At 45.4% G+C, this 17,582-nt stretch overlaps 1 protein-coding gene across 1 annotated transcript in view; it reads right to left on the bottom strand.

Moving 5' to 3' along the window:
• Positions 1-5,231: 5,231 nt before the first annotated feature.
• Positions 5,232-17,582, bottom strand: part of LOC114499233 (oxysterol binding protein) — a 32,061-nt gene continuing 19,710 nt past the window's right edge. The window contains exons 10-14 of the mRNA XM_028515214.2: positions 9,888-9,991; positions 8,542-8,637; positions 7,625-7,806; positions 6,581-6,807; positions 5,232-6,483 (exon numbers count right to left, since the gene is read on the bottom strand). Of these exons, the coding sequence (XP_028371015.1) occupies positions 6,341-6,483; positions 6,581-6,807; positions 7,625-7,806; positions 8,542-8,637; positions 9,888-9,991 (752 nt within the window). The 3' untranslated portion in view covers positions 5,232-6,340. The remainder of the gene's footprint in view (positions 6,484-6,580; positions 6,808-7,624; positions 7,807-8,541; positions 8,638-9,887; positions 9,992-17,582) is intronic.

The following is a 17,582-nucleotide window of genomic DNA, read 5'->3' on the forward strand; positions in this document are numbered from 1 at the left end:
GGCTCCTGGGCGGGGTTCCTCCACACACGCACAAGAAACATTAGTGTCACTGTGACAAATCGGGTCGGTGCGGAGGGCTAACTGGAGGTTAAGTCTTCAATAAATATCACAAAAGTCAGGAGACAGGTTTCCGTTATAAGCTGGAAGTGATAACTAACTTTACTTTTCTCGTTCGTTTCACTAACTGCTCGGCAGTTAGCTTTCCTTATTTAAAAATAAATCATGAACTTCTTTTGATGCCGGTATAATAGTATAGACTACTTCATTCTTTTTAACCCATGCACGGTATCGAGTCGCATGGGTATAGTAACATAATCCACTTAATCAAATTTCTCGGGATGGACATTTTGACTTTTCCCCTCTACTTTCCATTATTAGAAACAATATTGTAATAACTATCCTTTTGTATTTATTTGTTATTCTTGTGAGAAGGTAGATTTCTTCAACGGTCAAAAGATAGGAACGTTTTGAATTTTTCAGATATTGTCACATTGGACTCAACAAATGTATGGAAGGAGACAGGAAGGCCATTTTTTAAAAGATTTTATTTATTTATCTTTTTTTTTTTTTTTTTTAGAGAGGGGAGGGAGAGAGAAAAAGAGAGAGAGAAACATCGATGTGCAGTTGCTGGGGGTCATGGCCTGCAACCCAAGCATGCCCCCTGACTGGGAATGGGACCTGTGACACTTTGGTTCCCAGCCCGCACTCAATCCACTGAGCTATGCCAGCCAGGGCTGGGAAGGCCATTTTTAAAGACTTCAAGTGTGGGCTTACAATGTTACTTCCAGACGAGGTGCACTAGTCATTGTATCTGTATGTTAAAAGCATTGTTTTGCTAAACCTAAATATTTAAAATGTACCTCAGTTTTTGTCATTCCACCTTGGCATTTAAAAAAACTTTAAATATATAGTACCTGGCTGGGTAACTGAGGTGATTAGAGTCATCTTGCTACGCCAAGGTTGCCAGTTGGCTCTCCTGGCCGGGGCACATACAAGCAGCAACCAATGACTGCATCAATAAGTGGAACAACAAATCAAGCTTTCTCTCTCTCTCTCTAAATCAACTGATCAATCAATCAATCAGTAAAGTGTAATTGGCTCAGACACCTCTCAAACTTCTGAGAAGCAAGCTCTGGTTTTAATAATATCCCCTGATATGCTGGCTGTATTTCACCCCCTCCCATTTCATAGTTTTGCACCCTTTGTGTTCATATAACTAGGGCGGGGCAAAAGCAGGTTCACAGCTGTTCGCATGGGAAATAATAGAGTAATTAATAATTATACCAGAATGAACTGTGTTTCCCATACTCACAACTGTTAACCGACTTTTGCCCCACCCTGTATGTATAATTGCACTCAGTGGATTGGAATCTCTGCTCATGGGGCTCAGGAGTGTATAATTTTTAAAGCTGCCCAGGTGATATCAATGTGTAGCCTCTCTCAGCACCCTGTTCCTCTGTTCTCACCCAAAAAGGTAGCTGTTACACATAGACTCATGTTTTAAATTGCTTAGTCAACCTCTCCATAGTCACCTCCAACTCAGAATGTCCAAAAATGAACCCGTATTTCCTCTAAACTTGTTTATCTTACTGCCACCTTCCACCCAAGTTTTCAAGCCAGAAAAACACAAATTTCCTCCTCCTCTCCACCTTCTGTTCTTCACCCATAATTGCACCCAAGTGCCAGTCACTTCTGTTCGATATTTCTGGAATCCTTCTGCTTCTTTTCATTCTTAAGTCTTTTCCAACCTCTTCATTGATCTTCCTATCTATAAATCAGTTTTCATACTGGGACCCATCATCTTGCTTAAAAACCCTTCCCTGGCTCCCTAGCTGAAAACAAAAACCAAGTCTTCTTTACATGCGACATAAAGACTCTCCTACCTTGGGCTCTGCCACTCTTCAGCATCGTATCAGTGCTCTCTCCTCAACTCTAAACTCGGATCACTCATGCAGCCATGCGTGCTCAGGATGCTCTCCTTGACTTTGCTCGTCTTTGTCCATGCAGCATTCTTGACATTACCTTTCGGCTAACCCCCATTAAAACTGCAACTCTCAACTTGGATTCTGTCTCCTAAGTTCTAGAAACCTCTAACACAGCTCAGTGCCCTGTCAGTGCATCCTGTAGGCTGGTTGCCCCTGTACAGTGCTTTCACAGAACTTATCAGACTGGATTGTAACTGCCATCTGCACCTCTAGTGTATGTTATGTAACAGGCTGGAGTAAATAAATGTTCAATGAATGAGGACATTCCTAGCTACATCTCAGGGCCAGTTGGCTCTTCACTAACTTCTAACATCACCTGGTCATACTCAGATGTGCCCTCTGCAAGGCTATATATATGGAAGGTTCTGAGCTCTTTAGTTCTTGCCTTTAAAGATTCCTCATCTGGCTACCCTACTGCCTTCCCCTGAGGGATGAGGGATGTCTGTGAACTAAGAAGGGCACTCCACTAGAAAAGAGGAAAGTCTGAAGAGAATACAGCCAGATTATCTTAGGAGTTTTGGAAGAGGAAGCCATGAAGGCTTGGAATGCTTCTCGTGGGGCAGGGCAGAGTTCTGGGCAAAAGCTTCATCAACTTTTAGAAGCAAGCTCTAAATTTTCATAACAATCTTAGAGTTTCACACGGTATACTGATAGTGAGTAGATTCCACAGGTGTTTCTATGCTTCCCTTTGAGGCTATACTGTAGGTTGGTTTTCACCTATCTTGCTGGAAGCAGAACAGATCCTTGAAAAGTATAGATTTGACACTTTTGTGGGCTTCAGAGGTCCCTAAGAAGTATAGCGATTTGCAGTTTTGCTGAGTCATAATTTTGAAATCATGAGTGTGGTGGACCTCTGTCCCAACCCATAAGGCCACAGCAGCCTACTGAAGGTCTAAAGGAGGGATTCAAGTGTGTCAGGTGTATTTGACTCCTCCTAGTGGAAGAGAGTATACACACCACAGGGGTGTTCAAGACTGCGGGATGCAGCTCTGACAAACGTCTACTGTGATGGATTTTAGCTTGCCAGAAAATAATTGTTGCTGAAACTTACATCAAGCCCAGCATTGGGAATCGGGCAGATGACTTGAACAGGTAAGCTACCTCTCCGGGACCAGGCTAGAAAACCTGACAACCTAGCTAATCTTGTGGACATGAGAGTCCTGAGGTGTCAAGGAGCCTGGAGGCCGAACTTCAAGAATGCTCCTTCCTACAGGTGGAAGCCCCAAAGTGGTACTATCCACATTAATAAGCCTCTGGAAACAGAACAGCGTTTCTACAGGATGTGATCCCATCCAGGGGAAAACAACTTTATCAGCTGCCTTCCACCCCGGCTTCTCCTGGAACACAAGGTTGGCGGGGTCACAGTCACGGGGGTTAAACAAACTCAGCTCTGAATTCCAGCAATATGACTAACCAGCTACGTGACCTTCAGTGAAATCGTTAGCTACTTCCGTGTCTTTCTCCATATTCAACACGATGATCATAACATTTACCCTTAAAACGGTTTAAGCGTGAGCCAGACAATCCTGAGTCCCTATCTCTCAGCACCCTGGACACAGAAGCAAGTGCTCGGTCAAGGTGCAGGCCTCCCACAGGGCAGGGACTGGGCTTGCTCTCTGGTGGAGCACCACTCCCCCCCCCGCCCTGCCCTGCTCCCCCCAGGCCCCTCTGATTAATTCCTCTGCCCTGACTCCACAGTTAACCTAAACAAGCACTTTCACTGTTCTTACTTCTACGGTCTTTAAAACCAATACCCACTTGCTTGTGCTTCGAAATAGAGGTTTGAATCCCTATATGAAACAGCCAAGAATTTAGGAACCTAAGCAGGCCAGAGAAGTTGAACTTTTATTTTTGAGGTGAAACAGGCCCAGCATCAGCAACACTAGAAACTGCCCCCCCCCCCCCCAAGGTGAGACACGGTGGATCGCACTCCATCGAGGCCACAGGAGCTGTTAGAACTCCTCTTCCGTGCACGGGGCCTCCAGAATGTTGCTGAACAGCTGAAACACCTGGAAACCGGTGCCCAGCTTTCCGTTCGTTTCCTGGGAAGATCGGCGCCCCAAGGACAAGTCACCGCCGGTCCAGTTCGCCACCCCCTCCCCCCCTTTCCTGCCCAGTAGAAGTGAATCAGACAAACGATATGACTTTTTAAAAATTATTTAATTTAGTAGTTTTCTTGGAAAAAAAACAATAAGGCAAAAAAACCGAAAATATATATAGTTTTGTTTTGTTTTGTTTTGATGTGACTTTATTTTCACCCGAAGGACTCGAAGCTCCCTCCATTAGCAGGAATCTCTGACCGGGGATCAGGCTGGAAGTGTAGTACAGATGGTGGGAGAAAGGGGGCAGGAGGCAGGGAAGTTCAGATTAGTTGGGGGATCCTCACTCTGTCTTAGGCCCCCTAAGTCATCAGGCCTTCGCTTTTCCGGGCCCCCTTGAAAGAGGCCCCGGGGCAATCCCTCGCTTCTGCTGGGAATCAGGTTCTTAGGAGGACACTCCCCAGCAGCTGCCCCCTGTCAAGTCCACGGCTGGGAAGGGAGGAGGGACGGAGCGCTAGCTCACCCAGTAGAAACGCAGCTTCCCTGGGGGGCGGGCTTCCTCTGGAATGACACTGCCCCCTAGGGCCCACGCTGGCTGAGGCTCAGCAGTTAGGGAACAGAAACAAACAAACACACAAACAAACAAAAAAAAACACTAACAAAAGGCGTACAAGGAAGGCACCTCAATTTGTGATCCTCAACCAAGGCTGGGCTGCACTGGGGGGTGAGACTTCGGAACAAGACAACCCAAACAAATACAGAAAAAGTGAAGGAAGCCAGAGCCCAGCGGGGGTTCTCTCACCCACCCCTGGTGAAGCTGCTCTCAGCCCCGAGTCCGTCAGTGCCCAAGGAAGAGCGCTGCTTAGGGAGACAGCCGTGTGAGCTGTGGTTCGGGCAGAGGCCGGGTCAATCTGGAAACCACCCTCCGGGCTCTCCACCCACGCTCCCCCTAAGAAAAGAAAGGCTTCAGGAGGCTGGGATTTCATTTTCATGAGTCAGGAAGTTAGGAGAGCAGGCTTCAGGCAGCAGTGGGCACCCCGTGACACGAGTCGCAGGGCACGTCCCTGCTCAGCGACTGCCGGACCGACCCTGCTCAGGTTCTGAATGCGCCTGCCCCTAAAGGTTGGAAAGTGGAGGAGGCCCAGTCCACATCCTCCTATCCAAGCGAGTCCCAGGGAGACCGGCAATATCAAAAAAAAAAAAAAACAAAAAACAAGGTTCTTAAAAGGAAGAAGGAAAATCAAACAAAAATTAGATTTTTCTCTACATATGTATAATATACAGATTTTTAATACATTATTCCATAGGTGGCTCCAGTCCATGGGGCTTGAGAGATGGTGACAACTTTCATTCCAGATGAACCGCTTCTCTCAAAGTCTGCCGGAGATCAGAATGGGACAGGACGTGCCCTGCTCCACGCTGGGGCAGAGACCCAAACTGGTACCGTGCGGGGAGAGAGAGAAGCGAAGTGTGAAAGGAAGTGAAGGACGGGAGTGAGGAGGAAGTCGGAACGCAAAGGTGGCCGGCAGTCTTTCTCCATCCTGCCTGTGTTCTCAGGAGTTCTCTGCCGGAGCGAGTCCACGAAGCCCCTTTGTGAGGATGCTGCAGCCCTCCTACCAACCCCCGAGGCGGCCTCGGGTGCTGTCCAAGGAGCTGGAGAGCAGCAGAATGGTGTTTTACGTGGGTGGAGACAGAAACGCCCAAGAACGTGACCCAGGGTTCCGACCTTACAGAAGAGTTCTCCTGCTGAGTGTCCCAAGCCGCGGTCATCCACACACGGACACACCATGCCACGGGCCCCACTGGTGAGCGCGTCTCATAAGGTCCACCCCGCGCTCCACTGCAATCCTGCACGATGCCGCTGCTGGTAAGTCTTAGATGTTTCTTTCTAAGGGAACTTCCAAAACCAGCTCTTACTCTGAACGGCACCGAATGCCCCGGATCATAGTCGTGCGCAGGTCTTGGCTGAGCAGGACACTACGAGGGGAGGCTGGACGACACCGTCTTGAGTGGGGGCCGAGGGGGAAGGAAGAGCCAAGAATATTTGCCTCTACAGAAGTGGAACACTACCTTTCAGCCACTAAACCTCTCCCTTACAAACACAGGCATCTAGTATGTTGATTTCAGTTTCAATCAGCTAAGGCAACCAGCCAATCACCACCACTGGTGTCTGCTTCTGGTGATTGATTTGGAAAAAATGATTGGTTAAGACAGACAAACTTGAGGAAAGCCCTCTGGAAGGGAATCCCAGCTTTCCGGGGCATCTTCTGTCCCCTTGGCCTTTGGCTCCTCCTCCTCCTTTTCCTCGCTGTTGGTTCAGAAAATGTTTGGGCATAAGCTCCAGTCCTGCTTTTCTTTAGACTCCCAGTATCCTCCCCTATAAATATGGGTTAACTCCTTGGTAACAGGGTCTTCCTTCGGCTCAAACCACAGTGCCTTATAGGGATCGCAGGGTGTGCCTGAAAGGGAAAGGGGGCAAAGAAAAGCCAGTTAGAGCCCCTAACACATTGGTACTGTCCATACACCAAGAAATCGAGAAGAGGGCAGGTCTGTTACCATCCTCTTTGGCCATGCCTTTCATAGATTCTGCTTCTCTCTTCCTTCTGGAAAGCCTTTGCTTTTCCTCCAGGCGCTGCTTCTCAGCATTTGCTTCATCCCACTTCCCTTCTTCCATGAGTCTCTGGTCGGGCCGTAACCGGCTGTCTGTGGGAGCAGTGCCAGCTTCCTCGGCGTTGAGAGTCAGAGCCAGCTCTGAGAAGTAGTACATGTTTTCTGCGTTCTTCCTAAAAGCAAAGGATGAGAGAGAAATAGGCTCATGCCAGAGCCCGGGCCCCAGTTAGTTACGGAGCCACAACTAAGCACGCTGCTGAAAGAGGACCAGGCTGCTCTGCGAATGGACAGACTCCCAGACCACGGCACCTCCCCCGAGTTCAGAGACCCAAAGTGAACCATTCCTCCTCTTCTCCCAGCACCACTCAGTTTCATAGCTTTCTGGGCTTGTGCTGCACTCCATTGAAAGCAGAGGGGAATTCATTAGGAAAAAGGAAACATTCTATACATGAAAATTCCTTATTCCTGTTTCCTTTGCCTTTTTTTTAACCTCTTTCTGAGATCATCTTGGCTCTTACTGCAGACTGAACACAGTAAATGATGACAGAAAAATGGCTTTGTGTTCATTTATTTCCAAAGTCCTGTACATTATCTCAGGAAGCTTTACATTGGGGCCAGGCCTTTGGGCTAAACTGTTAACAAGTGGTATGCCTCTGTCTCCTCTAGCCAGTTCTGCATAAATTTTTGCCCTAAATTATAGTTTTGCTCTGAATTACAGAATAATATCCGTCTGAACCACAATCCAAAGGACCTACAGAAAGCACCAAACACGGCTTAGCAGATATTGCTCAATGAGATGGAACTTTCTTGGGATGAAGCATGCTATAACCCCGCCACACAGTGACAACCTTCTGGCAATCTCTCCGAAGGTTCCGCTCTCTCTTGCTCAATCCCTCCCGTGGCTCAGCGGGAAGCAGCGCAAACATGCCGTCAGCACCGCCCCCAGGCTGAGGTCACAGAGCATCCAGGCGCACGCGTGGCGATACTCACGGTAAAGGATTCCGCTGCCACAGCGTGACCCTGCTCTCCTCTGCTTCGTGGCCTCTCTGTCGAGCATCACCCCCATTGTCCCCAGTCGCTGGCTGTACTTTGAAACAGTCCATTTTCTCATCCCACGTCCCCAGCAGGACAAAGTGAACTTTTCCTGATTCATCTTTCACTTCCCCGGTCACCTACAAGGATGGGAAGCAGGGCTTTGGCACACAGACCACAGCCACCGTGGGCTAGCTTGCCTGGCTCTTCTGGACACCAAAGTCCTGGGGTAAACGCTAGTTAAATCCTGTCTGACAAACATCACGGAGTCTTCCAAATTATTTAAATTGTCTTAAGCTGCTTAAAATAAGGGAAGCATGAGTTGGAGGTTTCACCATCATTTTGTTGCACAGGAATTTTTGTTGCAATAATACTGTGGAGGAAAAGGATGTGGCCGGTACTCTGAATTATGGTATCTTCTTCTCTCCAGAATACAGAGAGCCACAGACAGATTTAAATCTCTACTTTTCACTCTCCCATCAAAACTCCTGGCACAACTGCACTGTGGAGCAACACATAACTCTGCCAGGCGCAGCTGCAGGGTCCAAGCGCCCACGCCCTTTCCCTGGAATCCTTTTGTTAGACCTGCCTCTGTGTTTCCCATTTGTCCCTCTTTGCTCTTGACTTTTCCTTTCTTACTTATTGCCTTTCCCAGAAAGAAGAAAGATTCGGGGTAGTAATGCAATACAGTCCCTTTTCTTGCTGACTTTCTCCTTTACCTCTTCTGGCCTTTGTTTTTGGATCATTATATGTATATATATGTAGATTATCTTCCTCCCTCCCTCTCTATCCACCCATCCATCCCAGCCATAAAGGAGTAGGCTTTCTAAGGGATACACACTAAATGAAAAAATTGTAATTCCAACTTTTCTTACCTTTCTTGCTATATCCCGAGAAAAGTAGCTATAAGGAACAAATTTAAGTTTGCAACTGTCTCCCGTCTTGTGATTTATAATATCAATTTCACCAGACTACAAAATGAAAAGAACCATGGATTAGTTTTATTAGACTGGATGACTTCAATATCTGCCAACCCCATGCCTCGTAATTCTTACTTTTCAATCTTATATTCTAGCACTCCTTTGCTTAAGATTCAGGTCTTAGCCAACCTTGAGATGCTATGGGATCCCTTTGTAACCTTGGTATCCCAAGTTGGGATGAAGACCAAATGACCTTTTATTTAAAAATTGTGCCCTGGCTGGTATAGCTCAGCGGATTGAGCACGGGCCTGTGAACCAAAGGGCTCTGCTGGTTCGATACCCAATCAGGGCACATGCCTGGGTTGCGGGCCAGGTCCCCAGTTGGAGACACAAGCAACCACACATTGACGTTTCTCTTGCTCTCCTTCTCCTTCCCTTCCCCTCTCTCTAAATAAAGGAAATCTTTAAAAATAAAAAAAAAATTGTGTGTCACATGTTAGATAGCAGGATTTGCTCTTCAGCACATATACTAATATTCACATAATAATTTACTTTCCAAACCAATCCTCACTAGCCCCCTTCAGGAGCTCTGCGCTTAAATCAAAGTGCTCAACTCACAATGTCAAGGTTACATATGGCAGACCTTTCTACACTTCATTCAGTTCATATTTTCCTCCTACCTTCTGAATCCCAAACTGCTCTTTTTAAAAAAAATATTATTTATTTTATTAGAGAGAGGGGAAAGGAGAGAGAAAGGGAGAGAAACATCAATGTGAGAGAGAAGCATCGATCAGCTGTCTCTCGTATATGCCCAGACTGGGGACTGAATCCACAGCCCAGGCACAAGCACTGACCGGGAATTGAACTGGCAACCTTTCACTTCGTGGGATGACGCCCAACCAATCGAGACACACGGGGCAGGGCTAGAGTATTTTGTTAAATACTTTTCAACCTATGTATACGTGTCACGTATCTCCAATGATACAATAACTCTTTGCAGGACAACATTTCATCTGATTTTTGTATCCCCAGGACCTGGTACTCTGCTTAGTAGTAAATGTCTAATGAATAACGGAAGGATGAAGAGTGGGAGCCGTGTTTACTATTGTATCCTTCATAGCGCCCTATAGTCCTAGTAGTCACTGAGTGCTGTAGTTGGTCATTTATAAATACTAATTTAAGGCACAAAATCTTGGGGAGGGCTGGGTGGGCTACTGCCCGAGACGAGTTCCTTGGGAGAGACTCACAGGCCCGGAACAACAGCCTGGGGCCTCAGGAGCACACCGGGCACGATCGCTCACCTGGTCTATCCACAGCTTGCCCACGATGATGTTGTGCACGGTTGTGGTCACCTTCTTCCAAGTGTAGTGGTGCTCGCTGTCTTTGAAAATACAGTGGATGCTGCCTGGAAGCAGAGAGAGGCACACGAATTAGGCCTAACATTTAAAGAAATAGCCATGTTAGCTAGAAATAACAATGGATTCTCTTCTTTGATATTTCTTACTTTTAAATGGAAAACAATTAAGTCAAAAAGGAATTCATGACCTTTGTAAATGATGGAAGCACTGACTGAACTGTTTCACTCGATTTCAAAATTTATGAATAAAGCACAACTAAGTGATGAAAAACACTGAAAACAGCCCAGCTAGAAAGCAGCTGTGTACACTTGCAGAAATACAGATGAAGCAAAACCCCAAACTTTTCTCCAGCTGTGCCCATCACGCCTGCTGCAACACCGACAGGAGCAGGTCAGATCTGCCCCAACGCGAAAAACACAAAATTGCGTTGTGGAAAGCAGCATGCATTGGTAGTTAATTCCGGGGCCAGGCCCTATTTTTAGTAACTAGCTCGGTGACCTTAAGCAAACCACTTATCTAAGGGCCTTCACAATGAAAAAGGAGGAGCGGACAGAGCCATGGCTTTGGAGTCAGACAGCACTGAATTAAGTCCTGGCTCCGCCACTCATCCGCCGTACGGCCCTGTGTTGTGGAATAAAGAATCGGTCTGCTCCTTGTCCATGGTTCTGGGGAAGAAACCTCTAAGTCCTTGAACTTCCCAACAGTGTTTCTGTTATTCATGGGGGCCCTGAAAGTGTGTGCCCAGGAGTCACCACGGTGGGCCCTAGACAGCTTAGGCTAACAAGATGGTTCGGGATGAGGGCAGGCCAGAAAGACCAACCATGTGATTGGAGAGTAGGAGCTTTGAGTTACCTGATAAGGGCTGGACCTCCCGACCTCCTGGAAATAACATCCCTTCCCTCTAGGAGGGAAGGAAGCCCGGATATTGAGTTCAATCATGTGGCCAATGACTTAATCAATCATGCCTCCATAATGAAATCCCAACAAAATCTCTGGACAAGGGAAGCTGGTGGAGCTTCCTGGTGGGTGAACACACCAATGTGCCAGGAGGGTCCTGTGCCCCCACTCCACAGGGCAAGGGCATGGAAGGACCTTCCCAGACCTCACCCTGTGTGTGTCTTTGTTTGGCTGGTCCTGATTTGTACCCTTTATAATAAAACTGTAATAATGAGTATAGCATTTTCCTGAGTCCTGTGAGTCATTCTAGCAAATTTTTGAACCTGAAGGAGTTGTGGGTACCTCTGAGTTTGTGTGCAGGTGGCCTGGGGACCTCCAAGCTTGTAGCTGGTGGCATCTTAAGCGAGGGCAGACTTGTTGGAGACTGTGCTCTTGACCCATGTGGTTGCTGTAATCTGGGTGGTTAGCATCAGAGCTGCATTACAGCACTACATGCTGGGCAAGTGTTTAACTTTCCAAGGCCTCAGCTTTATCTACTTGTAAACTTGGGGTAACCACATCTTGTGCTGTAAATGCCTGTTTATTTACACAGTAACATGCTTGGAACACAACAGGCACTCGGCTGTAGTCCTCTCCTATTCCTCCGAGCTGATCTCCAATGAAAGCCAAACCAATATCAATTAGTTGTTTGAACAGAAGTGACTGGAGAGTCAAAATAATTAACAGTTTAAAGATATATATATTTATTATTTCACATCATATATATACATATGTATGTATATAAATAGACCATATTTTGCCATGTACCACGTGCACTTTTGCCCAAAGTTTTGAAGAGAAAATAAGGGTGCGCATTGTACATGGGTATAATGATTACATACCATGGTTGGAATAATCCCATGTACAATGCACACAAAAATGTGGGTGTGCATTATACATGGGAGTGCATTATACACGGCAAAATAAGGGGTGTGTGTATATATATATATATATATATATATATATATATAGTCAATAATACAGTCAATTCCAGCAATGTTATAACTCTAAGCTCCCCGTGTGACCACTAGTGAAAAGGATACACTGTGGTTTAGGTGTGCCTTTTTTGCACAAAAGATCAGAGTTGCCCCGGGAGCTGCAGCCATAGTGATGATGATGAAGACAATGACATTAGCAACAACAACAGCAGCTCTGCTGAGAACACGATGGTGTACCAGACAGACACTGTGCTGGCTTCCCCTCGTACATCACCTCATCAGTCTTCACAGCCGTCTTCAGAACACATCTGTGATCTCTTGCTCAGCACCTCCTCCCCCACCACTGCAGTCTACACCACCACCACCTCTTACTGGACCCTCTAGATCCACTTCTTTTTGGTGTCCCAGCTTCCACTTTTGCCCCCTTAAAGTCTCTCGTCAAAATGATCCGTGTAAAACATGGCACATCAACTACCACAGAGAAAACTCTCTCAGTGACTTCCCGCTGCGCTGGGGATAAAGCCCCCGAGCCCCTCCAAGCCCCTGCCGGCGCACTCGGCGCACTCTGAATGAGCTGCTATGGCCTCGCCGTTCTCAAACTCGATGTGCCTGGGCCTTTGTCTTGGGGGTTCTGTCTGGCTGGCACACTCTCCCTCAAGTCAACTCTTGGCTGGTTTCTTCTTGTTCCTTAGGTCCCTGCTCAAATGCAAACTTTTCAGAGAGAATTTCCTTGACTACCCTATCCAAGGAGCCACACACACTCGTTTCTCATTAACCCCTACCTCTACTTTGTTTTCTTCACAGGCCTACCTCATACAGAGTTAAATTATGTATATATTTACTTTTTTGTCTACTTAAGAAAAGAACACAAGCTAAATGAGAGCAACGTGGCTTTTGTTCACCGCTGTACCCACAGCACCTAGAATATTTCCCGGCCTACAGTGACTCTCAAATATCTGTTGATGCCTTAGCCACAGGTACTATTTATCCCCTACCTCTGTTTCCTATTGCTGCTGGAACCAGCTGCCACAACTTAGGGCTGAAAACAATACAATTTATACAATTTATGCCCTGCAGTTCTGGAGATCAGAAGCATCAGAAGGGCTGTGTTCCCTTTGAAGGCCCTAGGAGAGGATCAGCTTCCTTGCCTGTCCAGCCCCTAGTGGTCACCTGCATTCCTTGGCTTGCAGTCCTTTCCCAGCATCACTCGGGTGTCCAGCTTCTGTCGTCACCGACTCTGATCTTCCACCCTCCCCCTTATAACAACCCCTGTGATTATACTGAGCCCAGAGAATAATCCAGGAGTATCTCCCCATCTTGAGATCCTTTACTTAACCCCACCTACAAACTTCCTTACATAAAGTGACATATTCATAGCTTCCACACATTAGAACGTAGACATAGCTTAGGGGGCCTTATTCAGCCTACCACACACTCATTTTACCAATGAAAACTCTGAGCTCCGAGAGGTCAAGTAATTTGCCCAAGGTCACACAGCTAGAGACTGCCAGAGCTGAAGTTTAAAGTAAGGTCAGAACACCTGTGTAGCCCAATACCATAACCCTATTTCTCACCTGGATGATGCACCTGTTGTTCTACAGTGTGCCCCTTCCAGCTCACAGGGATAGTAGAGAGAAAAGAATGTCCTCTGACTGCCTTCTGTATATAATATTTGTGTTTTGAAAACTTGACATTAAGTTAAAGATGGAAAAACAGGGTCATATAAATGTATGAAGGAAAAGACAGCCACTCCCAGAATGGTGTAGTAAGGACCTCCCTATATCTGTTCCTCAATAAAATCAACAAGAGCACTAGCAAAAATGATCAGAATCAACTTTTCCAGAACTCTGGAAATTAACCAAAGGCTTACAATAATTTAAGAAGCATGTATTCAAGAGAAGTGACTGAATCTCCGTAAGAAAAATGAGCTTTGGGGCAAGCATTTTAACCGGTTCTATTCCCACCCTCCTATTGCCAGCTTGACAGTAGCCTTGAACCCCAGCAAGCAGCCTAGCGGACACTTTTGGGGAGGCTCACACTTTACCAACAAGTATGAACTCCCCAAAAGTCCCATTTTCTTTCTTTTTAAAAATATTTTATTTATTTATTTTTAGAGATGGGAAGGGAGGGAGAAAGAGAGAAAGAGAAACATCGATGTGTGGTTGCCTCTCACGTGGCCCCCACTGGGGACCTGGCCCGCAACCCAGGCATGTGCCCTGACTGGGAATCGAACCTGCGATGCTTTGGTTCACAGCCTGAGCTCAATTCACTGAGCTACACCAGCCAGACCATTTTGAAAGAACTGTCATTACATGATCTACGGGGTGGTTCCTTGTAAACTCCCACTCACAGGGCTTACCTTTACTTGACCTAACTCAGCACCTGGTCACTTCACACAGCCTTTTCCCTGGGGTCATTACCAAAACCATCAGTGGCAAACGGCAGTTTAACACAGCAGCTGCCTGAGGTGGTGATAACAGTTGGAGCAGTTGAAGAAATATAGTCCAGAAATTCCCCAAATGGGACAAACACCTTAATCTACACATCCAAGAAGCTGAATGAATTCCAAGTAGTATAAACTCAAAGAGCACCACGCCGAAATCCATCAAAATCAAACTATTCAAAGACAAGGACAAGGAGAATCTTGAAAGCGGCAAGAAGAAGCAAGGCATTGCGTGTAAGTGATCCTCAGTAAGATTATCAGAAACTACGGTGGCCAGAGGCAGTGGGATGACACAGTCAAAATGCTGGGGGGAAGAAAAGATCATCAAATCAAGAGTTCTATATTCAGCAAACCTATTCTGCATAAACAAAGGTGAACATAAGACATTCCCAGATAAATGAAATCTAAAAGAATGCACAGCTGGCAGATCTGTCCTCCGAGAAATACTACAGTCCTTCCGGCTGCAATGAAGGGACACTAGATAGTAACTGAAATGTACATTAACACATAAAGAAACCAAAAAAAGGAAACTACAATGAAACTATATAAAAGACAATATAAATATATTTTTTGCTTGCAATTCTTTTTTTCTCCTGTATGAGTTAAAAGAAAACTGCATAAAGCAACAGTTATAAAACTATGTTGATAGAATTATAGTGTAAAAAAATACAATTTGTATGAAAATAAAAGCATAAAGGAGGGGAAAGGTAATAGGTCCATATAGTTGGCAAAGTTTTTGTACACAATTGAAATTAAATTGGTATGAATCTGCACCAGATTGTTGGAAGTTAATTGTAATACCCAGGATGAAAATACCCAGGATCAAAATATTTTCATAAAACCACTATGAAGATACCTCTAAAATATACAGTTAAAAAAAAAAAACAAAAACAAAGGAACCAAAATGGGAAACTAAGAAAAATCTACTTAATACAAAAGAACTAATGGAAGAGCCACTAATGGAGGCACTCCATTAAGAGACACTAATGGAAGAACAGAGGAACAAAAAAGACACAGGATGCACAGGAAACAAATACAAAATAGCAGATGTGAGCCCTACTTAATCAGTAATTACAATAAATGTAAATTTTTTTACAATAAATGTAGATTGATTAAACATCTTGTCAAAAAACTTAGAAACTGGAAGAATAGATAAAATATACGAGGGGGATTTTTTAACTAAAGTATCACTCAGGGCCAAATTCAAGGTCCATGGAGCCCAGTGGTGTCAGTGACACAGAGATCAGCAGGCTGAGTGGTTGTTTCAGTCATATTCTCAAATTGTGACTCTTCTTGGGCTAGGGAACTCCAGAACTATAAAATAATGTTATTTTTTTTAAAAAAGTTCTTATTTAAATGTATCTCTTTAAACTTCAAGGTTACAGCCTAGTTCCAATACCCTGATGAGAAAATTCATGGTCTTTATCATTTTACAAACTTCAGTCATATTTTCTGGAAACATTCTTTTTTCCAGGCTGCAAGAATTCTAACCTGTTTAGTCTATTTTACAGGGAGACTCAGACCCCCTACCACCACCTCAAAAAACACCTATCTGCCAAAGAAGGAGCTCCTACCCTTTGTGATAACATGGGTGGAACTGGAGAGAATTATGGTAAGTGAAATAAGCCAGGTGGTGAAAGACAAACACCATATCATCTCACCCTTAAGTGGAACCTAATCAACAAAACAAACAAGTAAGCAAAATAAAACCAGAGACACGGAAATAAAGAGCAAACTGACAGTTACCAGAGGGGAGGGGGAAGGGGGGTAACAGGAGGGTAAAGTCAAGGAACACGTACAAAGGACCTGTGGACAAGGACAACAGGGAGGATTGAATGTAGGAGGGGGAAGTGGGCAGGGCAAGGGAGAGCAATGGGGACAACTGTAATTGAACAATAAAAGAATTTTTTTTAAATAGCATCTGTCTGCCTATTCACTCACAACCCTATTCATATATCTTTCTTCAGTGACATCTTTCGGTCTGACAGTGTCCCCTCTGGGAGCTGAGTGCCACTGCAAATGTGAAAACTTCACCGCATGATTCTCCTTCCAAGTCACCGATCCAAAAATATTAAATATAGCCATCCCCAGGGCTCGTGTCTGGAAATCCCACTGTCCATACTTTCGTCTTCAGTTTTCTGTCACTGGGTCAATTCTTCATTCAAGTTCCTCACAAAGGCTGGGATCTGCGTGTTGTTCACTTCCATTCCCACGCCCGTTACCCGGCAGGTACCCGTATCTAATAGACAACACATCCCAGTGACCCGAATCCTCAAACAACCACAAGAATGGAATCCCATCAAAGACATTTTTTTATTGGTAACTCTAAAAAATTAGATCTACCAATTACACCATGTTCATATGGTTACTTACCCCTCAGAGAATTCCAGATTAACCAAATTATAACCTATAGCACGTCACTGGTAAATGAAGTTTATTGCTACTTTTCAAAGGTAGATACAACCCTCCCCAGAATTAAACACCCTCGGTCTCTTTAGAGACCTGCAGGTGGCCCCGGAGGTGAAAGTCGTACTGCGATATGGCCGCTGACGCCCTAGTTCTGAAAATTAGGTATGAACATCCCAGGTGCTTACCACTCCTAACTTAATACTCCTGAAATTATGAGTTTCAAAGATAATTAAGCAATGAGAACATTTTTAAAGGTCTTCAGTAAAGATCAAGACCAAAATCACTTTGTCTCCTTTTCAAAGCAGACCTCGGGGCCTTTTGTGTTTTAACCATGAAGTGACAGAATCCACACTCCAGTTTCTTCCCTCCCTCTGTGATTACAAACAGCCCTGGATTTTTTTTTTTTTTTTGGTTGACTTCTAGTTCACAATCTACCTGTTACCTTTTGTGTCTCTGAGGGAACTTCATGAAGGACAACTACAGCGCCATAAGCAAGCCCTGCTGCTAGGCCCCGACCGGCCAGGGCCAGAAAGCCAAGAGCCACAGGAGCTTGGGCAGCTACTGTCTCTAGAGAGCTGCTGGGTTTCCGTGGGCTTTGTGGTGCTGCTCTTCCTACAGCACTCGCCCTTCCGTCCACAAACGGGCCCATGTGGCTGCTCTCGTTCAACAGAGAGTCGAGAATCTCTGCTACACGTTCTGAGCAACCTCACTTCCCTTAAAACGTAGGCTAACATCGCAGAGTAGGGTCCCTATTCCCAGGCCTGGTCTTTTTGTTCTTGCTGCACAACTAACTTGTAATCCACTGAGATCTTTTAAAGTCAAGTTTCATTTTACCTGGGGTTCGGCCGTTACATAAATAATACCTAACCCGTCTGGGAGACAGGAAGACAGAGGGGAAAAAGGAGAGGGGGA

This window comes from Phyllostomus discolor, chromosome 6 (genome assembly GCF_004126475.2).
Source record: "Phyllostomus discolor isolate MPI-MPIP mPhyDis1 chromosome 6, mPhyDis1.pri.v3, whole genome shotgun sequence".
Lineage (NCBI taxonomy): Eukaryota > Metazoa > Chordata > Mammalia > Chiroptera > Phyllostomidae > Phyllostomus > Phyllostomus discolor.